This window comes from Vigna unguiculata, chromosome 11 (assembly GCF_037176805.1).
Source record: "Vigna unguiculata cultivar grain cowpea cultivar isolate G323 ecotype 2 chromosome 11, ASM3717680v1, whole genome shotgun sequence".
Classification (NCBI taxonomy): domain Eukaryota; kingdom Viridiplantae; phylum Streptophyta; class Magnoliopsida; order Fabales; family Fabaceae; genus Vigna; species Vigna unguiculata.
In genome coordinates this window covers 40,993,164-41,016,342 of record NC_140802.1, presented here as the reverse complement: position 1 = coordinate 41,016,342, position 23,179 = coordinate 40,993,164, and the positions used below count along the sequence as shown (strand labels likewise).

The following is a 23,179-nucleotide window of genomic DNA, read 5'->3' as shown; positions in this document are numbered from 1 at the left end:
TTATTTGTTAATCAATAAAGTAAATAATATTAGTTATTTTTGTAACTATGTCTTTTATACACCGAGCTATTGAAATTTAGAAGAAATAAAAGTCCTGTCATATTAAAAGGTTAAAGTTAAATTTAATTTAAATATGTGTAAAATAATTGATTACAAGCTTTAAAATTATCGTAAATAGTTAAATTAAAAGAAATATGGTTGTTGATATAAAAATTGCTACATGATAACAAACTGTTAAATTTAGTTAAATGACATTAAATTATGTAATATAAAAATAAAAAAATAATGAAGAAAAGTTACACTTTAATTATTTATAATTTATAGTAAAAATAAAACATCAATCTAAAATATTTTATCAACAGAGACAAAACAGTGTTCCCTTCTTCATATTTTCAAAACCCTCACTTACTTCTTCCTACCCTCTTTTATCACTTTTCATAATCTTCATTAAGCGTTTTTATCTAACTTCTCGTTTAGAAATCTCAATATCATTAATTTGGCCTTCCATTATTTTTACTAACTGTTAATTTTCTTTTCTTCATCTATGTCCATTATTTTTACTAACTTTTAATTTTCCTTTTCTTCATCTAGGTTTTCTTCTTGGCCATTTACGTTTTCGAAAGTTCCACCTTCAACTTGACATCATCTCCCGCACTACTGCTGTAACTTCTTCCATTTAAACTTGAGTTTTCAGTAATTTCTGCACAAGGTACCATGTTAATTTTCTCTTAATTTGAGTCTTGTTAATTTTCTCTTAATTTGAGTTTTCGGCATGCATAGTTTTCAGCAAAAAATAGTGTCACAATGTATTTGGTAATTGTGCTTTGTTATCTGGTAATTGATGATCTTTATGATTAAACCCTAAACCCTAAGTTTAGGCATTATTGAAGCTTGTAGGTGCTGAATGTTCTCCATGTGGTGTACTTGTGTGTTTCTAGGTTGAATACAAAGCCGTTCCTTAAGTATTGTGACCCAGTGAAAACAAAGCAAAGAAACTACGCGCAAAATGGCAGAAAAGAAAGCATGGAGAATCTTTCCGAGACCCCTCTTAGAAACCATCCTCAACAACCACGCGCAGCACCACCGTGTCCCCCAACCCCTCCTCCTTCACGGCCCCAGAGGCGTCGGCAAAACCACCCTCATTCTTCAACGTGCCTTTGCTCTCTCTCCCTCCCTCTCTCCAAATTCTCTGCCTCTAATACGCATTTCACGTTTGTCCCTTCTTGTTCTCAGGTTTACTACCCGACTGGAACAAAGGCCCCCATCTCACCGGATACGTTGACTTCGCGGAGCAAATGAAAGTTGACCCTGGCCCATCACACGGCCCGTGGGCTTCCTGGTCCACCTGCCCGCCGCCACGCCTCTCCGACTGCCGCAAAACCCTTGAGCATTGCCTGGAATCCATGGCCGAGAAGGGTGTCCGCGCCGGCACCATAAGCTCCCAACAAATATTTACTATCCTCAACAAATGGCACGGCCTCACCACCGCGCTCCGCCAGGTGCTGCAGAGCAAGTCCCGTGCTACGGACAGGGCTTCCCCTGCCGCGCTATGGGAGCGGGCCGTGTTGGCCATGTCTGGGCAATGCACGGCTGCGGAGGTTGGTCGGATTTTGGGATTTGGGGAGAAGAAGAATGGCTTGTCCGTTGAGGAGGCTTCTTACATGAAGGAATCGGTTGTGGCACTAAAGCTGGCGAAGAAGGTGATCGAGCTTCAGCAAGGGTGGAGGGCCAATGCCATTTCTCACATGAATCACACCGGTGTGTTCTCCAGGACTTTGACACATTCTTGTACTGATTGGCCATGCTTGTTGTTAGAGTTGTTGTCACAAGCTGCTGAAATTGATCATTTTCAGGTACATTATTGGTTTGTTTTGCAAAATACTCAATTTAATCAAGGTTTTAAATTGCACTCATGAATGCCATTCTCTTCATTTCATTTCGGGCAATCGTGTCTGGTGTATTCTCAGTTGCAGTTGGGGAGACCTCCAAAACCATGACGTTGCAGCTGCAGTTGTGGTTTTGGGCCATAATTATAAACCTTGAATTAAATTGTTGAACGTAATAAAGATGCATTTTGTGCTAATATACATCCAGAAATGATTGTTTTTTGTAAGATTGTATGCTCATTTATCTATGCTACGAAGTCATGTTGGATTGCTTTTTTCTTTCTTTTTGTGTAGTGTGTTAGTGACATGAGGTGTTCAAACTGATGATATATTCAAGTAATTGCAGCCAAAGCTGGTTATTAACAATATTGAAGTTCTAAAGCACGCCATGGTAAATAACAAGTTATCAGTCGGTGGACCCCTATATCATGATAGTCTAATATGGAGAATAATTGCTTTGGGTGCAAACGAACGTTGTCTGCCTGTTATCCTGGTGACATCTGATAGGTGATATTCTTATGCTAAACTTTGTTTCCTTTATTCTCATTTTTGTCGCAGTTTACACAAAGGTCTTACATACTGGTTGGACTTTGATTCTATTTTTTCCAGCTAATACTGCTTATATTCTTTTACCTTGGAATCTTGCGGTTGTCAAATTTTCTCATAATTACTTTTTTGAATTGAAGGCACTGGAACCTTTTTAATAGATGTATCAACTTTTGACTGCAGGGAAACTATCTGTGTATGTTGAACGATTCAGTGACAAAACATAGTAGTTGAATCCAGATACAAGTTCTGTATCGGAGAAGTTATATTTTGAATTGTACAGTGAATCATTAGATTCATGTACATTAAAAATGTAACACATACTTTACATACAAGAAATATAAACATGCAAATATACAATTAATAACAACCACATAGTCACAAAGAGTGGTTATATCTATATGTATTTATGCTGCACAATTTCAGCAACACAACCTCCAAAAAACACTGCTGTTCCTGCATAAAATTCCTATAACAATGACTAAATGCTTTTTCATGGTCTTGGGTCTAGGTTGACTTTCATGTTATACATATTCATGTATTCTGAATTCTTTCATTCTTATGAAAGACTTGGGCTAATTTAATATTTGGGCTGCCCTTTCTACATTTATTTTACCTTTGTATTCTTTGTAATACTAATTCCAATACCTTGTTATTTGCCCCAGTTACTACTCATATGAAGCTTTCTTGGAGTTTGGATATATGGAGATATTTATCTCACGTGAGGTACTTGAATAGCCAATGTTTTCCTCCTCCACTCTTTCTTTCTACCCAAACCAATACAAACAAATTATCATGAGAATTTGTGTATATATTTAGGTTAAGATACATGGACGAACTTGCTGATTCCTCCGAATTAAGCATGAAATATGGAATATAGGATTAGTCTACAATTGTATTGTATAGATGTCTACCTTCCTTTCTATGGAAAAATGTTACTGATGACAAGGTAAGATACACTATGCTACCTTTTGAGGTTAAGTTTCCTAGGAAGGAAAGTTGAGGGTAAAACACAATACGTGAATCAATGTGAATCAATGTTATCTGCAGTTGCAAAAATGGCTGCTATTGTGGTGGTGAGGCATGAAAACATATTTACGTGTTGCAATTTTGAATCGTGATTGGAGCATCCATTATTGCGGGTGTTGCAAGGCATTGTTATGGTTGTGCTCTCGGCGTGATTTAGGGTTTGTTGTCAACTCTGGCTTGAAATCTGGAAACTACCCATCACTTTTTAATTTTTTGTGATGGTATATTTGGGTTTCCACAATGTTTAAATGTTGTTTAGCTTCTAAAAAAGCTTATCCCTACCATGACATGGATAAAAGATCACAAGGATAGAAATGAAGTGTGAAGGCCTGTCTTTTTGCTGGCGTTTCTCAAATCATCTTCATAAGAATCACGACTTTTGTTAGAGTAGTTTAAGAAAAAACTATTTCGTACTAGATCTATTTGTAACCTATAATCTTTGGGTCAAACTCAATTGTATGGTTGTCAAACTCGTGAGTTAACTCATTAACTTGGATGAGTTTACGTTTTCTACACATAACTTCTGAGTTAACATATAAACAAACTTGCTTTTGCTGCAAACTCGATAGAATCATGAGTGAACTCGGTGAACTTGCCTAGACTCGTGAGTTTGCAACCGAGTTGGCGAGTTCAAAGGAGAAACTTTTTAAAGCCCAAAACAACAGCTGCCTCATTTGCAAGTGGCGGTGCAGAGTTTAGTTATTATGGTATCAAATGATTCATGTAATTGACTCCACCTATTGGGAAAATATTTTGTTGCTATAATTATTATATTGCTTCCTCCTACAATATGGTTATGATGAAGTCGATGTGGTTTTGTGATATGCTATCCTTATAGTTGTGTGTATAAGTTCTTTTTCATATGTTTTAGTACATATTTTTGATTGAACAACTTTTGCTTGGCAGACCTTTGGATGGACTCCACAAGAAGCCAAAATGCACGTTGTCACTGACTATTTTAGTCTTTCAGAAGTATGAAATATTTCAACCATTAGATAATTTTTTTATTATTGTTTAAATTCTTATTTTAGTTCCAAGTAAGCATTGCAACTTTTAATTAATATTTCTTAAATTTAGTGGAAAGTGATCGCTGAGGTACTTGGGCCAAATCCTCGACATCTATTTGAACTTTATGCACTTAAACAAAGCAATTATCATCTGAAGTAAGCATTTCTTTTGAGTTATATACATTTATAAAAAACTATAGGCAGTATTACTCTTTTGACCATTATCTGCAGGTGTTTTATATCATCATAAGTTATGTGTCATTGTTACACACATCAATGAAACTGAATGTCTTACTAGTTCATGCTTTTTCTTAATTGTAGACAAACAGAAGACAAGGCTAGTACCTTCGAGGACATTGTAGATGCATATATTGCCTATTTGCAAGTAAGTTCAAAATTGGGCATGAAATATATCATCTTTCAAAGTCTTTATATGATATATTTTTTGGATTATTCAAGGAAACCTCAGAAAAGGCATTGTATATAATTGCATTAATTTTGCCACAATTACGGTAACAATAGCATGGGAAATTTTCTCGTATGAAGAGATAAATTTTAGTTTCCATCATTTTGACAAAATTAAACAAGATAAGTGGATATATAAAAGACATTCTTTCCTTTCTGTCACTTTTTGATGTATGGAAACAGAGTAAAAAGTGAACTTTCATTTTATAGCATTTTCAAATTCAAAGGGCTTAAGTATATGAGATCATATAAAATACTTGAGATTAAAAGAGAGAAAATATATTTTGGAGGGCTTGAAAGAGCCCTCTTATGATCTTCTATTTATAATGAAAAATCTGATACAAGAGAGCATAGAAGATCAAAGGTCTGCACTAGACACCTAAGTACAAAACTAGGTACGATAGTAGGTACAACTGGTAGATGTTTCCGACACACTACTCCCTACTTAGACTTAATGGTTATACATAGATTTAATAATTATTCTAACACTCTCCATACAAATGGTATGTACCAAGCTTGGAACAACGAACTCAATTCGAGGTCTCCTTAAGGACTTGGTCAACATATCTATAAGTTAGTCATTTGATTCAACAAACTCAATACAAATTTCCTTGGACAACAATTTTTTCCGAACAAAATAACAGTCAATTTCTGTGTGTTTAGTCCTCATGAAATACTGGATTTAATGCAATATGGAGAGCAACAGATTTTCCAAGTATTGTTCTTCTCTATTGCCTCCATTTCCAAATCCATGGCTTGTTTCCATCTCAATTAGAAGAAAAATTTCTCTCTTTTTCAGTCTCATTACATACATATGATATATATATACCAACATTGATTGAATAATTTAGGAAACAAACACAACCTATTCTGGAAAACAAATCCTTGAGATTGTGGGATTGATTTGCTAGTAATAAAACCAAGACACAACCAATATACAAAATTAAAACCAATAAGAATAAAATCTGAAACTTCCTAAAATATCTTCACAGAATAAAATCTAAAAGTTCCTAAAATATCTCAATGGATCCTCCTCTGTGTGTAATCAATTCAGTTTTACTGTTTAATAAAATTTCACATTATCTTTTCAAACTTACTCTAATTTATTTACAAATAATAAAAAAATTGAATTAGGAAAAATATGATGAATTAAACTAAAAGAGGGAATATTTGTAAGTTTTTCCTGTTTTTCTGGAGGTTGAATTTGTGGACTACATTTTTTTTTTAAATATAAGGTGTCATTTTATTTTATTTTTGTTTCTAGTTGACTTCAATTAATTTTGTTGGTCTTCTGTCTTCTGTATTCATGATTAATGACATGTATTATTCAACTTCATTCAGATTACTGTTGTGAATCCTGCTATGGATATAGCTTTGGAGTTGTTGCATAAATTTGCAATTGATGTACACAATGGAAAAATTTCAGAGGACAGATTACGTTTTGGTGCAGCTTGGAGGCACCCCCCACAAATTGACGACCCTAAGTTGCACAAGGAATGGGCAAAGCTTCAATTAATGGATTTTGTCCAGTCTTTTGCTAATACAGGATTTGCGGTAAACTTTCTTATCTTTCATCAGATTATATTTTGGCTCTGATGCGACTATAATTTTTTTAAAAAATGAATGACACCGGATCAAAGTCATATAAAACATAAGAACATGCATATGAAACACAATGCATGGAATGACCCCATGTTTTTTATTTCTTTGTTTTTTGTTTATAATTTTCATGCGATTTGGCAAATGATAGATGTCCTTTGTTGTGTTAGCAAAGCTAAGATTCCAAAGTATATAGTACTGTCTAACTTAGAATTCAAAATTATGGGATAATGTCCCTATCTTTTGAGCTTTTGTTTGTTGAAGGTGATTTTTAGGCTATACTATCCTACTTGCTACATGTAATAAATGTGAAAAGTGTGTTCTTACATACCTACAAATTATTATAATTATTGTCATGTCTTGTAAGCAAGGACGTGATGAAGATGTATATTCTTAGAATATCTTTTGTCCAATTACTTTTTGTACCAATGTTGTTGATCAGCTTATGTTTAATTCCCTGTTGAATGATTCTTGTAGTAGAGTGGATAATTACGAGTTAAATGGAAATTATTTCTATATTTAATTACAATTGAAGAAACTAAACTAAGCTAAAAGAGAAAGGTTCATGGAAACTGAAAATGAATTTTTTATTTATTGAATTATGAACTTCCTGTATAGGTCTTTATACAGACTCTGTAGATAGCACAACAAATTATGCTGTCTAGATTATAACTCAGCGTAACCAACTTACAAGATAACTTGTACGGAAGTGTCATCATATAGGGGTTATGGCAGCACCATAACAGTATAGTATGGCCGTTTATCCGGTCATTGCCATCTGCTATTTTGAAGGATATGGTGTCTTTTTTGCCATTTCTGTTGTGGCACTTGCCATGCACATGGGGTCTTCCATGAACAAGAACCTTCTTCTCTGTGGTGCGAGATATGAAAGCATTTCAAAACGAGTCTTTTTTGATGTTGAGCCTTCTTTTTGGTTGTCTCGGATAATAATACTTGAACTGTGCAACAAAATAAAAAAAAATCATTTTATAGATAACGATGACACCAATTACATTCTAATCACCTTTATTTATTACAATCAAACACTTTCAAATAAGGGAACAGAAATATGCTGAAACGAATAGGAAGATTCTAAAGATATTTTCTTCTAAGAAGTATGGAGATATTGTAAATATTTTTCCTAATAATCTGCTATTTACAACATTCTTCCTCGAGTTGGTAAACCAATATTTATGATTCCCAACTTGTCTACAAGATCATACAAAATCATATAATTTGTTTTGAAGCCCCATAGTGAAAATGTTTGCTACTTGAAGTCTTACATGATTGTAATTATATAAGTGGTAGCAAACCTAACATTTCAAGTTGGTTTTCTAACATTGTATTAAACTTAAATTCCACTTTCTTAAGATGGTATCGGAGCCATTTAAAGCTTATTGTAGTCATGTTATATAGGCCTATTGGGTCATCTGCTATCGAGTCCCGTCCTAGTCTTGCGCTTGAGATGTTCAATCTTTGGCCTGAGGTAGTGTGTTAAAGATAAAAGTATGACCAAATTATAATATATAAGTGAGTACAAACCTCACTGTATAATTCGATTTTGAGGTTGAATTTAAATTTCACTTTTTTAAGAGTAACCATAAGACCTTTATCAAGATTATCTTCAGTGAAGTACTTCAATTTTAATGTTTTGTCTTATCATGTTGTAGTAGATTATGGATTATTTTCATGGCTGACTTGTTATCACAATATAATGGCATATGAATGTTCGTTTTTATTTTAAGGCCATCTAGTATATGTTTCACCCAGAGTTTTCCGCACACCTTGAGCAAGGACTCATAATTTAGATTCTGTATTAGAACGAGATACTCTGTCCTTTGGTTTGCTTTCTTCCAAGAAATATCCAGAGGTAGATTTTTCTGTCAATGACAAAAATCGCATTGTCTGCATTAGTATCTATTTTCTGGATAGAAGTGTCTTTTTTCATAAGCAATAGCCCCTTTCCTAGGTTTTGACTTCATGAAATTGGGAAGTTAGGATACAAACCAGTAGATATTTGTTTTTAATTATGTATATTGGTTGTATCTTGATTTTATTAATAGCATATGAATCCCAATTTCTTAGGGATTTGTTTCCTAGATTAGGCAGTACTTATTCCAAATTTATCCAATTAATGGATGTATATATATATGAGATGCATGTAATGAGACTGAATAAGAGAGAAATTATTTTCTTCTAAACTTGAGAAAGATAACTTTAGAAGATCTGAAGATTGATTGGAAGAATTTGAAAAGAAAAAAAATTGATTGGAGGAAGCCTATGGGAATGTATTGTGATAACAAGTGAACAATAAATACTGTGAAAAATTTTGTACAATATGATAGAACTAAGCATGTTGAAGAAGAGAGACACGTGATAAAGGTGAAATCGAATAATGGGACAATATGTACACCATTTGTATCCTCTGGAAATCAACATGCAAATGTATTGACAAAAGGGATAAGCGGTGCACATTTCAGTTTACTGTTGGTAAGTTGGAATGGACACTCACCAACTTGAGGGGGTGTCAAAATCCCTTATTTTTGCTGCAGTTAGTGTTTTCTTGTACAATTTTAATTTCATAATTAGGATATTTAATTACATTTCATAATTAGAAGGATTAATAGGCTGACAGTGTATTTTATATTTAATGTACAAGATCATTGATCCTCAATTATAGGGGTAAATTGTATCCATCATAAATTAAGATTTTCATTTATTATGCCTATGTAATCTATTTAAGAGCAATTGCTCCTCTATGAATATCAGATTTTTTTTTTTGAAATATATATACATATATACAAGATGGGATTGGTAATTTAGATAATATAATATCAGCATTTAATCTAATCAGATCTCGATGATTCAGGAATATTAGCATATCCCTTCGATTCAAGGATATAGTGTGCTTAATATGGAAGTAATAAAATATGATTGCTGACATAGGTTGATAACAAATGGTAGTAGAAGGATTATAATATCCTCGTATAGTTTTTTGGATGGCTAGGGTAGAACTTCTAGCTTAAAATTCAAGCCTCCTCCAAATCATGTATAAGAATAAATTATCTTTGTAATGTTATGGAAGCATTGGTTCGAGAAGTTTGTCAGCAATAAAACTCTTCGTTTATAAGTGAGTTTGAGTTTATAAACTGGTATGGAGTGAAGTGTGATTCTTCTGTAGTATCCATAATATATATTTTATTATTAAACATAAGGCGATTGTTATTTGCATGTGGATGTAAGCTCAAACCTGAACCACAAAATTTGTTGTTATAGTTTTGCGTTATTTGCACAACCTATTATAAGAAGTTTTTTATTCTTTTTTCCCTTGACTTGTTTTCCCTTTTTGTTCTTTGTTTACTCTTGTTGATAATAAAGAAAAGCAATCAGAACCATGGATTTGATGTATGAGAATTAATAGTTAGTTATACAATTTGATTTTGTCCATTTAATATTAGGATTTGTTGTAATTAGGACTTTTTTCTTTCTGTTTTTTAGAATAAGCTTTACAGGAAAGAATCTTTTCTAATATTCAGGCAGATTCTTATCATTCCACTATCGGCTATATTTGCTATCTCAGCTCTGGTCAATTGCTCCATGTCATTCATTATCTAGGGTTGATATGAATTATAAGAGAAATATTAATTAAAGATTAAATATAGCAATAACATTGTTTTTGGGTTGTCTTTCATAATTAATAACCCAAAGTTTGATGCTATATATTAGGCATTTGGATTAGGTTTTGTTGTAAATATCATGGTTTATCACCGGGTCAATGAAGGACTCACTTTTGATAACATTGGGATTATGCTTAGATATTTACAAGAAAGTATTGCTGTTTGGTTTATTTATCAACTATGCAAGATGTGGTTGGAATCTGTTGAGTAATGTTAATCCTTGTCTTCGAGCAGGTCAATTACCGAAGTGATTATAGTGAAGAAATCTTTGATGATCCATCTGTTGTTGCTTTGTCACAGGTATGTTAATTTAATAAAAGCCATTGGCCTTTTAGGATCTTCCTTGTCAATTTTTATATTACTTGCTCATTCAATTTGAAGTTTTGAGATGTAGATGATCATTAGTAGTTATTTTTGAAAGGGCTTGCTTTGATAATTTTATTTCTTGTTTCTGTGAAAGGTTGTTTACTATGGTAAAAATTTAAGTTGAAAATTCAAAAACCATCAAATAAAATTGAGCATTTTACTACTGAATATCTACAATGACAACCTGACCTAAATTCCTTAAAATATATTGTCAAACTATAAGAAAAAGATAAACATTGAGTTGAAGTTGTGTTTCTGTGACAATAGATGGGTGTTTTATTTATAATTGGGAAAAGAGATCAATACAATAAATAAAAGATATTTGATATCATCTACTAATAAGGATATATGATCATAGAATAATATAGAATGATGGTTGATATTTCTGGTTATAATGATATGATTCTGATATTTTGTAATTATAACACTTCCTCTCATTGGAGCATATAAGGTCCACCTCTGGATATTATTTGTGCCTCCATTGGTGATAATTTTATCTCTTGGATTATTTTCAATTTAATTTAATCTATTCCCAGATATACTTTAAATTAATCTGTAATTTAAATTCTCAAATACAAAACTAAAAAGCATATTACATAGTTATTAAATAATTTCTAATTCCTAATTTAAAAGTAAAATTAAAAACATAATTCCTAATTATAAAAATTAATTTATAAATAATATAATATATTAGCTCTGGTTCCTTTTATCCTAAAACTAGCATACCACCCACCAGACTTTCCTCCCACATGATCCAAGCTTTTGGAATGGAGAAGAGGACTGCTAGTCGCAACACTTAGCTGTAGAAGAACGGTGGTGCGGTGAGTGAAAGACGACGCAGTGAGCGAACAGTGGTGCGGTGAGCGGAGACCGAACGAGGGTGTGGTGAGCAAGTAGTGGTGTGATGACAGGCGAACGAACGATGGCACAATAAGGAAACCATAGCGTGTGGTTAAGCAGTGAGCATTCTTCACTTTTGCACACAAAATGACTATGGTGACTACAGTTTGGGGGTTTGAAAATTTTTTCTTTTGGAACTCACCAACTTCATGGCAGACTCGTGAGTACACTGAGTTCATCACCGATCAAAAGCGAGTTAGTTCTGAATTAACTCGAAAGCTCTTTGTAAAAACACAAACCCAGACGAGTTAACTCCGAGTTTGACAACCATGGATCCACTAGGCCGACACAATTTTCAGGAGGCTTTAGATACCATGCTAAACTATAAGAGAAGTAAAACATTGAACTGAAATCACACCTTTGTGATAGTGAGTGATTTATTTATATTAAGAGAATGAGATCAATACAATTAATGCATGATATTTGATATCCTCTAATAATTAAGATATGAGCCTAGAATAATTCAAATATGTTCTTGATATTTTTTATCATAAAGACATGGTTTTAGTATTTATAATTATGACATATATTTGTAAATTTAATATCTTCATCTTCAAAGAAACGTCGTATAAGTAAATTCCACTGTCTTATCCCCCTTCCCTTTGTGTATTTTGGAAGGTGGGACTGCTTTATGCTCAACGGGATCCGCCATTCATTCGTCCCATATCTAAGGGAATTCAGAGGTGTCTAGTGAGATGGTAAGTGTTTTTTTTTTTCTTTTTAAGTTTCAATGTGCTGATAATAGACTGGAATGGATTGAAATACTTATTTAAATGATGTTTGATTGCAGGCTTGTACAGCAGCGGATGCAGCTGAATTCCCACGATTTGATTCATTTCGTGTGGCATAGACTAATACGTGGACGACATTATCGTCATTTGATGGTACAAATTGGCTATAAATAAAGGATGGAATCAGGTAAAATTCTTGATGTATCTCTTTCCAGTTTAATTATTGTAGAAATCAATGATAGATAGTCATATGATGGAATCATTTGTGAGAAGTGCCAAAAGCAACGGATTATACATAGAATGTACATTGCATTCCATATAGATGGGTATAGGCCAATACAGTAAAATTATATATAACAATTATTGTTCACCATGTTGATCCTTCAAAAAATATAAGATCTGTATTTTCATGTCTCATGAGTTTAACTAATTCATATGGGTTGAAGGGCAAAGTGGCCAGGAAGTTGATGCCGTCTAGGTGCAATAATTTGATATCTTAAGCTGTAGAAGTTGAATCAACGCTGGCACAAAGTCAGTGTCCAAATTTGAAGAACAAAACGGTTTAAAACTTCCATGAAAACACCAAGATTTGTTTAACTGAAGTCTCTAATAAAATGAAGGCATCGACGATGACAAAGTTTTATCTTTTCAGGATTTTTTTTGCCTTATCCCACCATTAGGGTAAGAATACTATTTTTCTTCATCATTAGGATGAATGGTTTATCTTTTTATTGGATTTGGCAGTCATTAAGATTTTGTTTAGGCTTTAATTATGAATTGTTCTTTATTACTTGTTCTTCTATAAATACGAAGTCATGCTTTTGTAAGCACACCTTTGAATTGAATAAAAAGTTTATCTTCATTTTTTTCTCCAATTTAATTCTCTGGTGCACGCCTTCTTTGTGGATTTGTTGGAACCTTGATTGAGGTCCATACCTGATTTAAGGATTTGTTGGGATCTTAATATTTGATTTTAACTTTTCTTTTTCATCTTTTGATTTTTTTTTCTAATATCATTCGTTCTTCTCTTTATAAATATTTTGATGTGAATTTTTATATGATAATATAATCCTAGTTAATCAGATTCTAGATGTTTAAATCATGATTAGAAATTAATCTTTAAAAATTGATTATAAATATAATTAAAAAAATTAACTAGTGGATAATTGTGTGACATCCCATTAAAATAGAATAAATCTACTCAATAAAGCATCACAAAATTATAATATTAAAGGAGCAATCAGATGAACAGAAAACATAAGAAAATTAACTGATACAGTCATCCGTAAGAGTACTGGAAAAGGAAGCTTAGGCATACTACCATGCCATGAACAAAATAGAATCTAAGCTGCACCACTGCTACCACCAGACCCACCTTGAACGTTTCTCTCATCTGCTCCCACTAAGAGGTGATCATCGCAAAAGAAAATGAAAGACAAGCACAAACACGAAAATGAAAGGGTAAGCTAGTGTAAAATCATTTGAACATATTATAGCAATCAGGTACTTAAAACAATTCCAAGTATACAACACATTAGGCATATTGAATCATGTTATGGCAAGCAAGCAGGATACTATGACTCAATTATTCAGATAAATATAATAAGATCAAATTTGATCCTTTAAGCATCTAAGGCCATTATCCTGCCAAAGACTAGGGTCTCCCGTTACTCTCATCACTTGGGTAAGTTTGTTCTACATGAGACTCATTGATCCTTTAGAGTTTCGGGATGCGATCCTTACTTGAATCCTTGTCTTAATTATATACACTACACACCACCATGAAATTTTCTCACGAGACTCATGGAATTATGCCTATCTCATACCAATTTCATGTCTCTCATACCATAACCACCACCTTTATCTCATACATCCAATTCTCATGCCACAGTACCACCATCCAACAGTTCCAAGCCATACATTAATCCAAACATGCTACTTTCATTTCATACAAATCCAATAACACATGCATATTCACAATAATATTCAGCCACAACAGAAACAAGGAATAAAAAAATGAAATTTTGCACTGTTCTCGCTTAGGCTAAAAGCCTTCGCCCAGGCGACATAAATGGTCTCGCCTAAGCTAGGCATTCTCGCTTGAGCGAGACTTGAAACAATAGTATAATGAGCACTCTGTGAGTCCTCGCCTAAGCGGGCCCATCTCGCCTGGGCGAGACCGCTCTTTGCCTAAAACACAGATCCCTCGCCTGGACGAGAACGCGAGCAAAGAACACCAAGTTTCCTCGAGATCTCGCTTGGGCGAGTCACTCTCGCCTAAGCGAGACAATGCGTTGCTCAAAACAAGAGCCCTCCGCTTGGGCGAGGTGCTCGAGCAGAACCTGGGCGAGTCTCAGCTACTCTCGCCTAAGCGAGACGAGCTCGCTTGGGCGAGAATGACAGTACTCGCCACTGTTATGCGCATGCAACAGACAGAAACACATACCCAAAAATAACATACCAGAACATAAACAAGCCAATTTCATACGACCCAAACATCTTTCAAGCATCCAAGGTATTCAATCAGACCAAAAACATGGAGAAATGTCTTAAAACAGTTAAAACCTAGCTTCCTTTACCTTTTTAGATGCAAGAAAAGGAGCAGCAACTCAAAGAACGCAACCCTAGCACAACAACTCCACGGACTAAGATGTTGACCTGAAACAGAAACCCTAGGACCCAAAACGAGAGTAAGAGGATGAACCCAAACGCAACAATAGCACCCAACAGGAGAAAGGGGAAAGAAGGCTATAACAAATTCGAGGAGTAACTTACTTGGTAGTAGAACAAGCTGAGTTAGCTCGAGGGTGGAAGGTTCTCTATGTCCTAGTAGAGCTTCTGCTTTCGTAGAGAGAGATAGGAGAGAAACTATTTTTCTGAAAAAGAGTAAAGTAAGATTGTGAGGGGGCTGGGCAGAGTATTGGGGTCTCCCTAGTGGGCTGACCGTGTATCTACGAAAAGGCCAGACCCATACACTTAAGAACCGAAAAGGGACTTACAAATTGAATATTCTATCTACTTCGAATACTCCTTAATTATTGGTATCTATTTCTTATTTTAATTATAATATATAAATAATATATAAGTAGGTGTAAACTTTGTTTTACCAAATTAAATTATAGTATGTAAATAGGTATGTATTTTATTTTACTTAAATAATAGCAAATTATGTATAACCTAAGAAACTTCAATAAATTTTAAATAGTTCTGATGTTTTAAAAGTGCAGAATTTTGAAATTGACATCTATCTATATTGTATAATTTAGTCCTATATTTAGTCATGTGAGATGCGTGAAGGGACATAAGCTTTTTTTATTTTTTTATATATTAAAATATTAACTTCCTTTCTTTATGTACTTATACGAGTGTAGATTAAATGTATATGTAAATGTAAATGAATAATTTTTATATCTATCTTGCTTAAGAAGACTTTAGTGTAAAAAGTAAAGTACCTCTTTAATTATTTATAAAATAAGTTGTTTAAAATTGATAAAATACTTGTGATACAACTGTAATATTTTATTTTATCCTTTTTATGTTTTTGGGAAGAAAAAGCTATAAAGGAAGCACAAATATATTGTTTATCCTTCTAATTAACTTTATATAAAATTAAACATGAAAATACTTAATTATTTTTAATATTACATAATAATAATAAAAATAAATAAATAAATAAATAAAGTGGATAATAGTTTAAGAAATAATAATGTTTATATTCTTGAAACACGACTTGGATGTAACACACTAAAGTGCTATGAAAATAACTCATTTTACAAAACTCTTACATAAATATACCCATGAAACACGTTAAAGTATTGTTGGTAAGTTGTAAAACCTGAGTAACAACATCCATAAATTTCCCTTTCACTCCATGACAGTTGAAAATATCAAAACAAGTTGGATTTAAATTCCCACCGATTGAAAATGATGGTTTTGAAAACGATTTGAGTTGCAAAATTTAGAAATATATTTCAAAATCACAAGTCCAGAATCAATAGAGTTAATTTTTAAGGTTTTGGATAAGAATTTTTGAAACCTTTTTATGAATTATATAATTTGAAAACATTGTATTTTGTTATATTATTGTAATTCAAATTAAGTATTTTGTAATTTATTTTCGAATTGATAAATCTACTGTGTATTTTCTTAATAAGTAATATGAAATGTATTTAATAAATGTTTAGATCTTTTAATTCAGAAGACATATCTATATTACTCAATCTAAAATATATCCAAATTGAACAATTTAAAATGTTGTCAAACTGAACAATGTATGGTTCATTTATTTTGTTGATATTCATGTTCATAACTTCTTATGTGCAAATTATTATGGCTTGGACATGATTCTCAACTTATGAATAATAAAAACCTACTATTTTAGCATGTATGAGAGAGTCAAACAGATCCAATTATGTTGATGACATAAATCAAGAAAATGTTCATAAAAATGATGTAAAATGTGAAGAAAGATATTTCACAGAGGTAAAAACATTTTTGGGAGTATGGATTGGTGTTATAAAAAAAAATTACATATTACTTCATTTCACACACCATCACATTTCATTTTTTTTCTTCTTTTCTCATTTTTTATTGAAAAAATATTTTCTTTAATAAGAAAATTAAAGAAAAGATTTCTCAAAATTATAAGAAAAGAGACTAAAAGAAAAAAATGAGATTTATCTGTGTGTGACAGACAAATTGTTCATTTAATATATATATATATATATATATATATATATATATATATATATATATAAATTACGCAAATAACATTCTTTAATAAACCAAAATTATGTCCTTTGTTACAAATTTTCATCATAGCCTAAACTAAAAGCATAAGAAAGATAAACTTTAAAAATCATCATTTAAGAGAATCTATTAATTATACAAATAATCTTTTTGATGATATCAAGTCGAAGTATATTAAAGGTTATATGACTTCTAATATTAAAAAAAAGAATACTTTAGCAACCATCATCGTAGCTATTGTCCATTTTGTAATAGTTGTTTCTGATTTATGAGAGTCAAAATTACATAAAAGTGTCTTGTCAGAAGTAATCACTTATCTTTCCACCAAGATCATAGAAGAAACTCAAGTCAATAATAGTTTTTAATATTTTCTCTTCACAATCAATTGCACACTAAAAAATTCCATTTGATTTCAAACAAAAAATAATGAAAAAAAAATATAAAATCCATTTTATATATTATCTATAATTACATCATTAATGCATAAATCACATTAAAACGCTTAAATCATATACTAACCAGACAATCATGAAGACAAAGGTGAAGGAAAAGGTGAAAACGCAAAGACAAATGCAAAGACACAATGACTTTTTGTGGATGAAGAAGAAACATTATTCTTATTTGCCTTAATCAATTACTTTGTTTGATCAAATTTTAAAAATAATTTAAAATATAAATAATTTAGTAATATTGTTAAAAATAAAATATAAAAATATTAATATTTAATGTTTAGTAACATTTTACTAAAATGATATTATACAAGTTAATTTTATTTACAGTAACATTTATTTAAAAATGTTACGGTGACATTTATTTCAAAATGTTATAATATTATACCATTAATATTAATTAAAGTGAAATTTATTTAGAAAAATGTTAGAATATTACTATTAATATTAGTTATAGTGACATTTATTTAGAAATGTTACAATACTACTATTAATATTAGTTATAGTGGCATTTATTTAAAAAAATGTTACTATATTTTATAAAACTGATCTATGGTAACATTTTTAATAAATTGACCATTTCTTTACCATACCATAACAATTCATTAATAAGTTACAAAAATTACATTAATCCTAATGAATACCATTAATATAATTCTAAAATTGGGATCTTAGAAGTTATTCTGTGGCTATATAAGTAGGTGTTTGGGTTCCCTTGAAAGACACAACACAAGTTTAAGGTTGTACACAAATTTTTGATATAGTAGAGAGTGGAAAAGAAGTTATGGCAAAGAATGAGATGAAAAATATTGGTGTTGTTGTTGTGATGATGATTATGCTGAGTTTCTCAGAAGCTAAACTCACATGTCAGGCTCAGTGTGGGATAAGTTGTGTTCTAGCTAATCTTGCTTATCCAATATGTTTTGCGATTTGTGTTGCAAAGTGTCCAAAACTCTCTGAAGAAGCCTCCCAATGTATCGGTCGCTGTGGGATTAAGAAGTCCATAAACATCAGCATCGGTATACTCAAACTCTTATTTTCTTATAAAAAATGTTTTTTTTACTATTAAATTTTGACAACTTTCTCTTATAACATAAAGTGTTATTTTCTAAGTGATTTTTTATTTTTTTATTTTCAATATTTTAAAACTACTTAAAAGATAATACCTTATATCTTATGTTATAATAAAAGTTGTCAAAATTTAGTAGTCAAAATATTATATATTTTTTCATATGTTAATATGTTTTTTCATTTTTCTAATCACTAATTTTGTCTGTCAGATGATAGCGGTGCTGTGTCTGAAGTGATGGATTCTTGTCTACAGAATTGCCCAACCAATTAGTGTATATATTTTTCTTGTTGAATATTCATCAATAAAGTTGTTGGTTGTAATGATATTCCAAATTGGAATATGAACGGTAAAATATTTCCAAATAAAATTATGTTAAATATTATTATAAATTTTGGAATTTTAATTATATCGATATTTAAAAATATTAAAAATAAAAAATATAAAGATCAAACTCTTATATAAAATTTATATTTCATGATGTAATTAATAAGAGTGCATTTTGGACACATTTTCTGCACCAATTTTCTATAATATTAGAGTACTATATATACTTATTTATTGATTCTAATACCTTAGTTGATGAACCCGTAATTACACTCGTAAAAAAGTTTCTTCTACCGTATACATACACATAAAATAATGTTTTATACTACATGCGTGCAATGGACTTCTAAAAATGGTAATATATTTATTATATTAATTTAAGTTTGTAAAAGTATAATTACAATTTAATATAAATACTTAATTTTAGAAATAATAATATTTTAATTATTTTTATAAGGTGAATGTATTTAAGTTGTATATATATATATATATATATATATATATATATATATAGTAAAATAAATTGTATATAATTATTTTTAATGATATATTATGATCGAAATAAATTAAATTTTAAAAGATACACCTGCCAAATTATGCATAAAAATATAAGGAGTAAATTCTTTAAGAATAAAAAAGATAGAGGATGTAAAAGTGTTCAATAAATTTAGTAAAAATAGAAGTTACACAATGCACATTAATGTGAAGAATAAACAATCTAGAACTAAAGATAGACATGTATAAAAGTATAAAAAGTAGACTCCTTAAAAATATAAAGGTTAAATGATACACAAGAATGGTATAAAAAGCTGGCAATAAAAGTATAAAGGGTAGATGATTCACGAAAAATGTTAAGAGTAGACTCTGTAAAAAAAAAAGTTAAAGGTTAGACGATGTAGATGAGTATAAAGAATAGAGGATCTAAAAACATAAAGGATAAATATGAATATAAAGAGTAAATAATTTAAAAATACAAAGGATAAATTATGAAGAAAAAAATGTAGAGTAATGGTTGTTTGCAACTTCTTGTGCTTATCGGTGGGATTGAAAGCTCGGAGATGTTAGTCTACCCTGTGTATGAACACATCTATCTAATCAATATATGAACATATTATGTGTTTTGATAGACTCGTCTAATAATTGTATGGACACATTCGTATACTGTGTGTTTACATTTACTTTATTATATTAATTGTATGATAAATTCATTCTACTATACCATCTCATTAGTACAAGTGGTAACTTAACTTTGGTTCGTCTGATGAGATCATTTTGACTTGTATCATTTGATACAATTCGTCTATTCAGGTCTCACATATATAATCTTATGATTTCAACTTGTACCATCGTGTCTTGTATCATCTATTTAATGGATATTAAATTTGATAGGGTTTATTTATTATTTATTATCCATTTATTTGTTCATATTATTTATTATTTATAATGTTTATTTATTATTTATCTTTATTATAATTTATTACCATTTATTATTATTTATTTCCAATCATTTTAATACTACTTATTATATTTATGTATTATTTATTGTTACTTATATTTATTACAATTTATTATTTTTAATATTTATATATTTGCTATTATTTATTATGAATTATCTTACTATTATTCATATTTATATTATTTATTTTTTTATTATGAACTATTTTATTGTTATTATTATTTATTTTAAATTCATTTAAAAACACAACTTTTTATACGTGAAGCATTACTTATTCAGACTTCTCAATTTGAATTATACGAAGATGCAGGAAAAATAATATAAAGATTGTAAGAATAACAAGATATACGACATACAATATATTCTGTAAAAAAATACAAAAGTTAAAAAATGCATAAAAATGTAAAGAATGGATGAATCATGTAGAAAGTGTAAAAAGTAAACTCTATAAAAAATATAGAGGATAGACGATGCACAAAAATAATAAATAGTATACTTTGTAAAAATACAAATGCTACACAATGCACAGAAATTTAAATAGTAGATAATGTAAAATTACAAAAAATATAAAGAATAGACTCTATAAAAATACAAATGTTAGAGATGCAAAAGAATATGGACACATTTATCTAATCACTATATGAACAGATTTATCTAATGTGTATGAATAGACTCGTCCAATGATATTGACACACTTATCTATTATGTGTTTATATTTATTCTACTATATTGATTGTATGATCAATTCATTCTACAATATTGTCTAATATGTTTAAGTGGGAACTTTAGAATTGTTTCATCCGATTAATATGATCATCTTGTATCATTTGATTATTGTGATTATTTGGACTTGTATTATCTCATTAGTGTAAGTACTGATTCGTCTTATTAGGCTTCACATATATATCATCTGATGATTTTAATTTGTATAATCTTGTCTTGTAATATTATATTGAATCTAATAGGACTTTATTCATTATTTATATTATTTACTTATAGGACATTTAGCTATGATAGAATGAAATTAAACTAAGACCACTAACAACATAAAGAAGAAAATCCATGAAGCTAAAGTTGTTAGAAACTTTCAATATAATTTAAAAAGTAAATAAATAAATTATCCCACGATTACTAATGTTTTTACGTCTTATTAATTTTTTGGGTCAATGTTATTTATTTGAATGATTTTAACTTTATTACGAATTAGTATTTTATTTAATTAGATTTATTACAATTTATTCCTCTCTACTTTATTTTACTTATGAATACTACATACTTGCATGAGGAAAAGATACATCAGGCACACCAAATAGCACCTTATATAAAACTGTTCCAGGTTTCAGTTTTTTGTTCTATATTATTTTTTAAAATATTGGTGTTCGTAAGGTTCAAATATTCTTTGTTGCATTCGATCAATATAACAAGTTGTTATATCTTGGAAGAAAATCACATAATATTTTGTTTTGCCATTTCTCTATGAGAACAACATTCTGCGTGTATCAACAACCCAAGTTCATTCTAATCCTTTCCTCACTTACAATTTTTATATTATATTCTTATTTCTGTTATAATAGTTTTTTGCCTTTATCAATCTTCATCTCTGCCTTATTATTTTTATTTTTATTATTTGGTTATTTTTCTAACATTCTTAGAGAGAAAAGTTTGTTATTTTACTTTATTAATCATGATTCTTGTTATTGCAAAAATTCAAAGATAATATAATATGTTTCTTATGAATATGATTAAGTCACTCTCAAGTAAGTAAATAAAAAAATGTGCATTTTTTTTTCTGTTGGTAACAACAAATGAAGTTGTCTCACTGAATATTTTATACGTGATTTCCAAAATTATTGATTTTTCTATTATATTAATTAATTCTTTAACATTATCTAAAAAAGATAAAGATGTTTTATATCATGGACATATTTTAAGTGTTTGATATGATAATATTTGTAAAATAATTTGTCATACTAAAACTCTTATTGAGTGTAGGAAGCACTTGAATTAAAAATATATGCATATGTGAAAAATAAAGAGTTTATCTCGAAAATAATTTAATTTCAAATGACGGGTAATAAATCTAATTTTGATCAGATCCATGAATTTGAAGTTTTTTAATGACATGAAATTAAAAAGAATTATTTGACTTGACATTATGCTTATGACTTTTATGATTTAAAAGTTATTTCATTCATGGTCTGATTGTGGTCGAAGTTTAAAACATGAGTCCACAACTTTCTCTTTTAATGTTTTGCTTGTAAGTCTTTGTATCAAGGAAAACATGTTTTTCTTAGAAGTTGTTCAAAATGTTTAGTGTAATTTCAAACCTAGAGCTAATACTATTATTGGGTGTTGTCTCTAATTTCCCATTTGAAAGGTACTATGTCACTAGGCTTGAGTTAAATTATGTTTTTAACTCAAATGATTGGTTTATAGAATTCGGGGGCTAATGTTCATGTATGTGCTAATAAAAAAAATATGTGCTTTATGTTAGCACAATGACTTTGATGTATAGAGATGTGATGAAGATATTACATAAAGACTTGGTAAGGTTACAAAGGATTGATAAAGACTTGATAAAGTGATGAAGACTTGAAGAAAATGTGTGTTGATCAAGCTTGAAGTTTGCTTAATCTGGCTAACACATGAAGATCTTGAAGTTTGAAGATTGAAGCTTAACTTGAAGATTATTTGGCATAAAATAAGTGTCTTGTGTCTGGTTATAGTCTTTTAGTATGTTAGAAGGGTTTTTAACATGTTAATTGACTTGCTATTATAGTTCTGGTATTAACATATTCAATCAACTAAATTATCATTCAATTAGCTCTGATTACACTTAAGTTAAGTGAAATCAATAGATTCAACAACCAAATCAACATGTTGAATATGTTAACTAACAGACTATTAAGCGTATTTTTTTCAT

At 30.4% G+C, this 23,179-nt stretch overlaps 1 protein-coding gene across 6 annotated transcripts; it reads left to right on the top strand.

Moving 5' to 3' along the window:
• The first annotated feature begins 442 nt into the window (after positions 1-442).
• Positions 443-18,750, top strand: LOC114169795 (uncharacterized). 6 transcript variants are annotated; one of them, XR_014986528.1, is made up of 14 exons: positions 444-709; positions 939-1,151; positions 1,234-1,853; positions 2,233-2,393; positions 3,098-3,158; positions 4,368-4,433; positions 4,539-4,624; positions 4,790-4,853; positions 6,275-6,487; positions 10,444-10,509; positions 12,094-12,173; positions 12,266-12,393; positions 18,348-18,423; positions 18,685-18,750. XR_014986528.1 is itself a non-coding variant. In XM_028055104.2 (13 exons), exons 2-12 carry the CDS (start codon positions 1,007-1,009, stop codon positions 12,378-12,380), a joined length of 1,677 nt encoding a protein of 558 aa, XP_027910905.1. In that variant the 5' UTR covers positions 444-709; positions 939-1,006; the 3' UTR covers positions 12,381-12,393; positions 12,660-13,081. The 6 variants fall into 6 exon arrangements, 5 of the variants coding, with proteins under 5 accessions (XP_085525099.1, XP_027910905.1, XP_027910902.1 ...); XM_028055104.2 differs by lacking the exons at positions 18,348-18,423; positions 18,685-18,750 and adding an exon at positions 12,660-13,081; XM_028055101.2 differs by lacking the exons at positions 18,348-18,423; positions 18,685-18,750 and adding an exon at positions 12,653-13,081.
• Positions 18,751-23,179: the final 4,429 nt, after the last annotated feature.

Coding starts and splice junctions, on each gene's coding strand:
- LOC114169795 (XM_028055104.2), top strand. CDS start 1,007: ATGGCAGAAAAGAAAGCATGGAGAATCTTTCCGAGACCCCTCTTAGAA. Junction 2,394..3,097: donor ATCCTGGTGACATCTGATAG/GTGATATTCTTA, acceptor TATTTGCCCCAG/TTACTACTCATATGAAGCTT. Junction 4,434..4,538: donor ACTATTTTAGTCTTTCAGAA/GTATGAAATATT, acceptor TCTTAAATTTAG/TGGAAAGTGATCGCTGAGGT.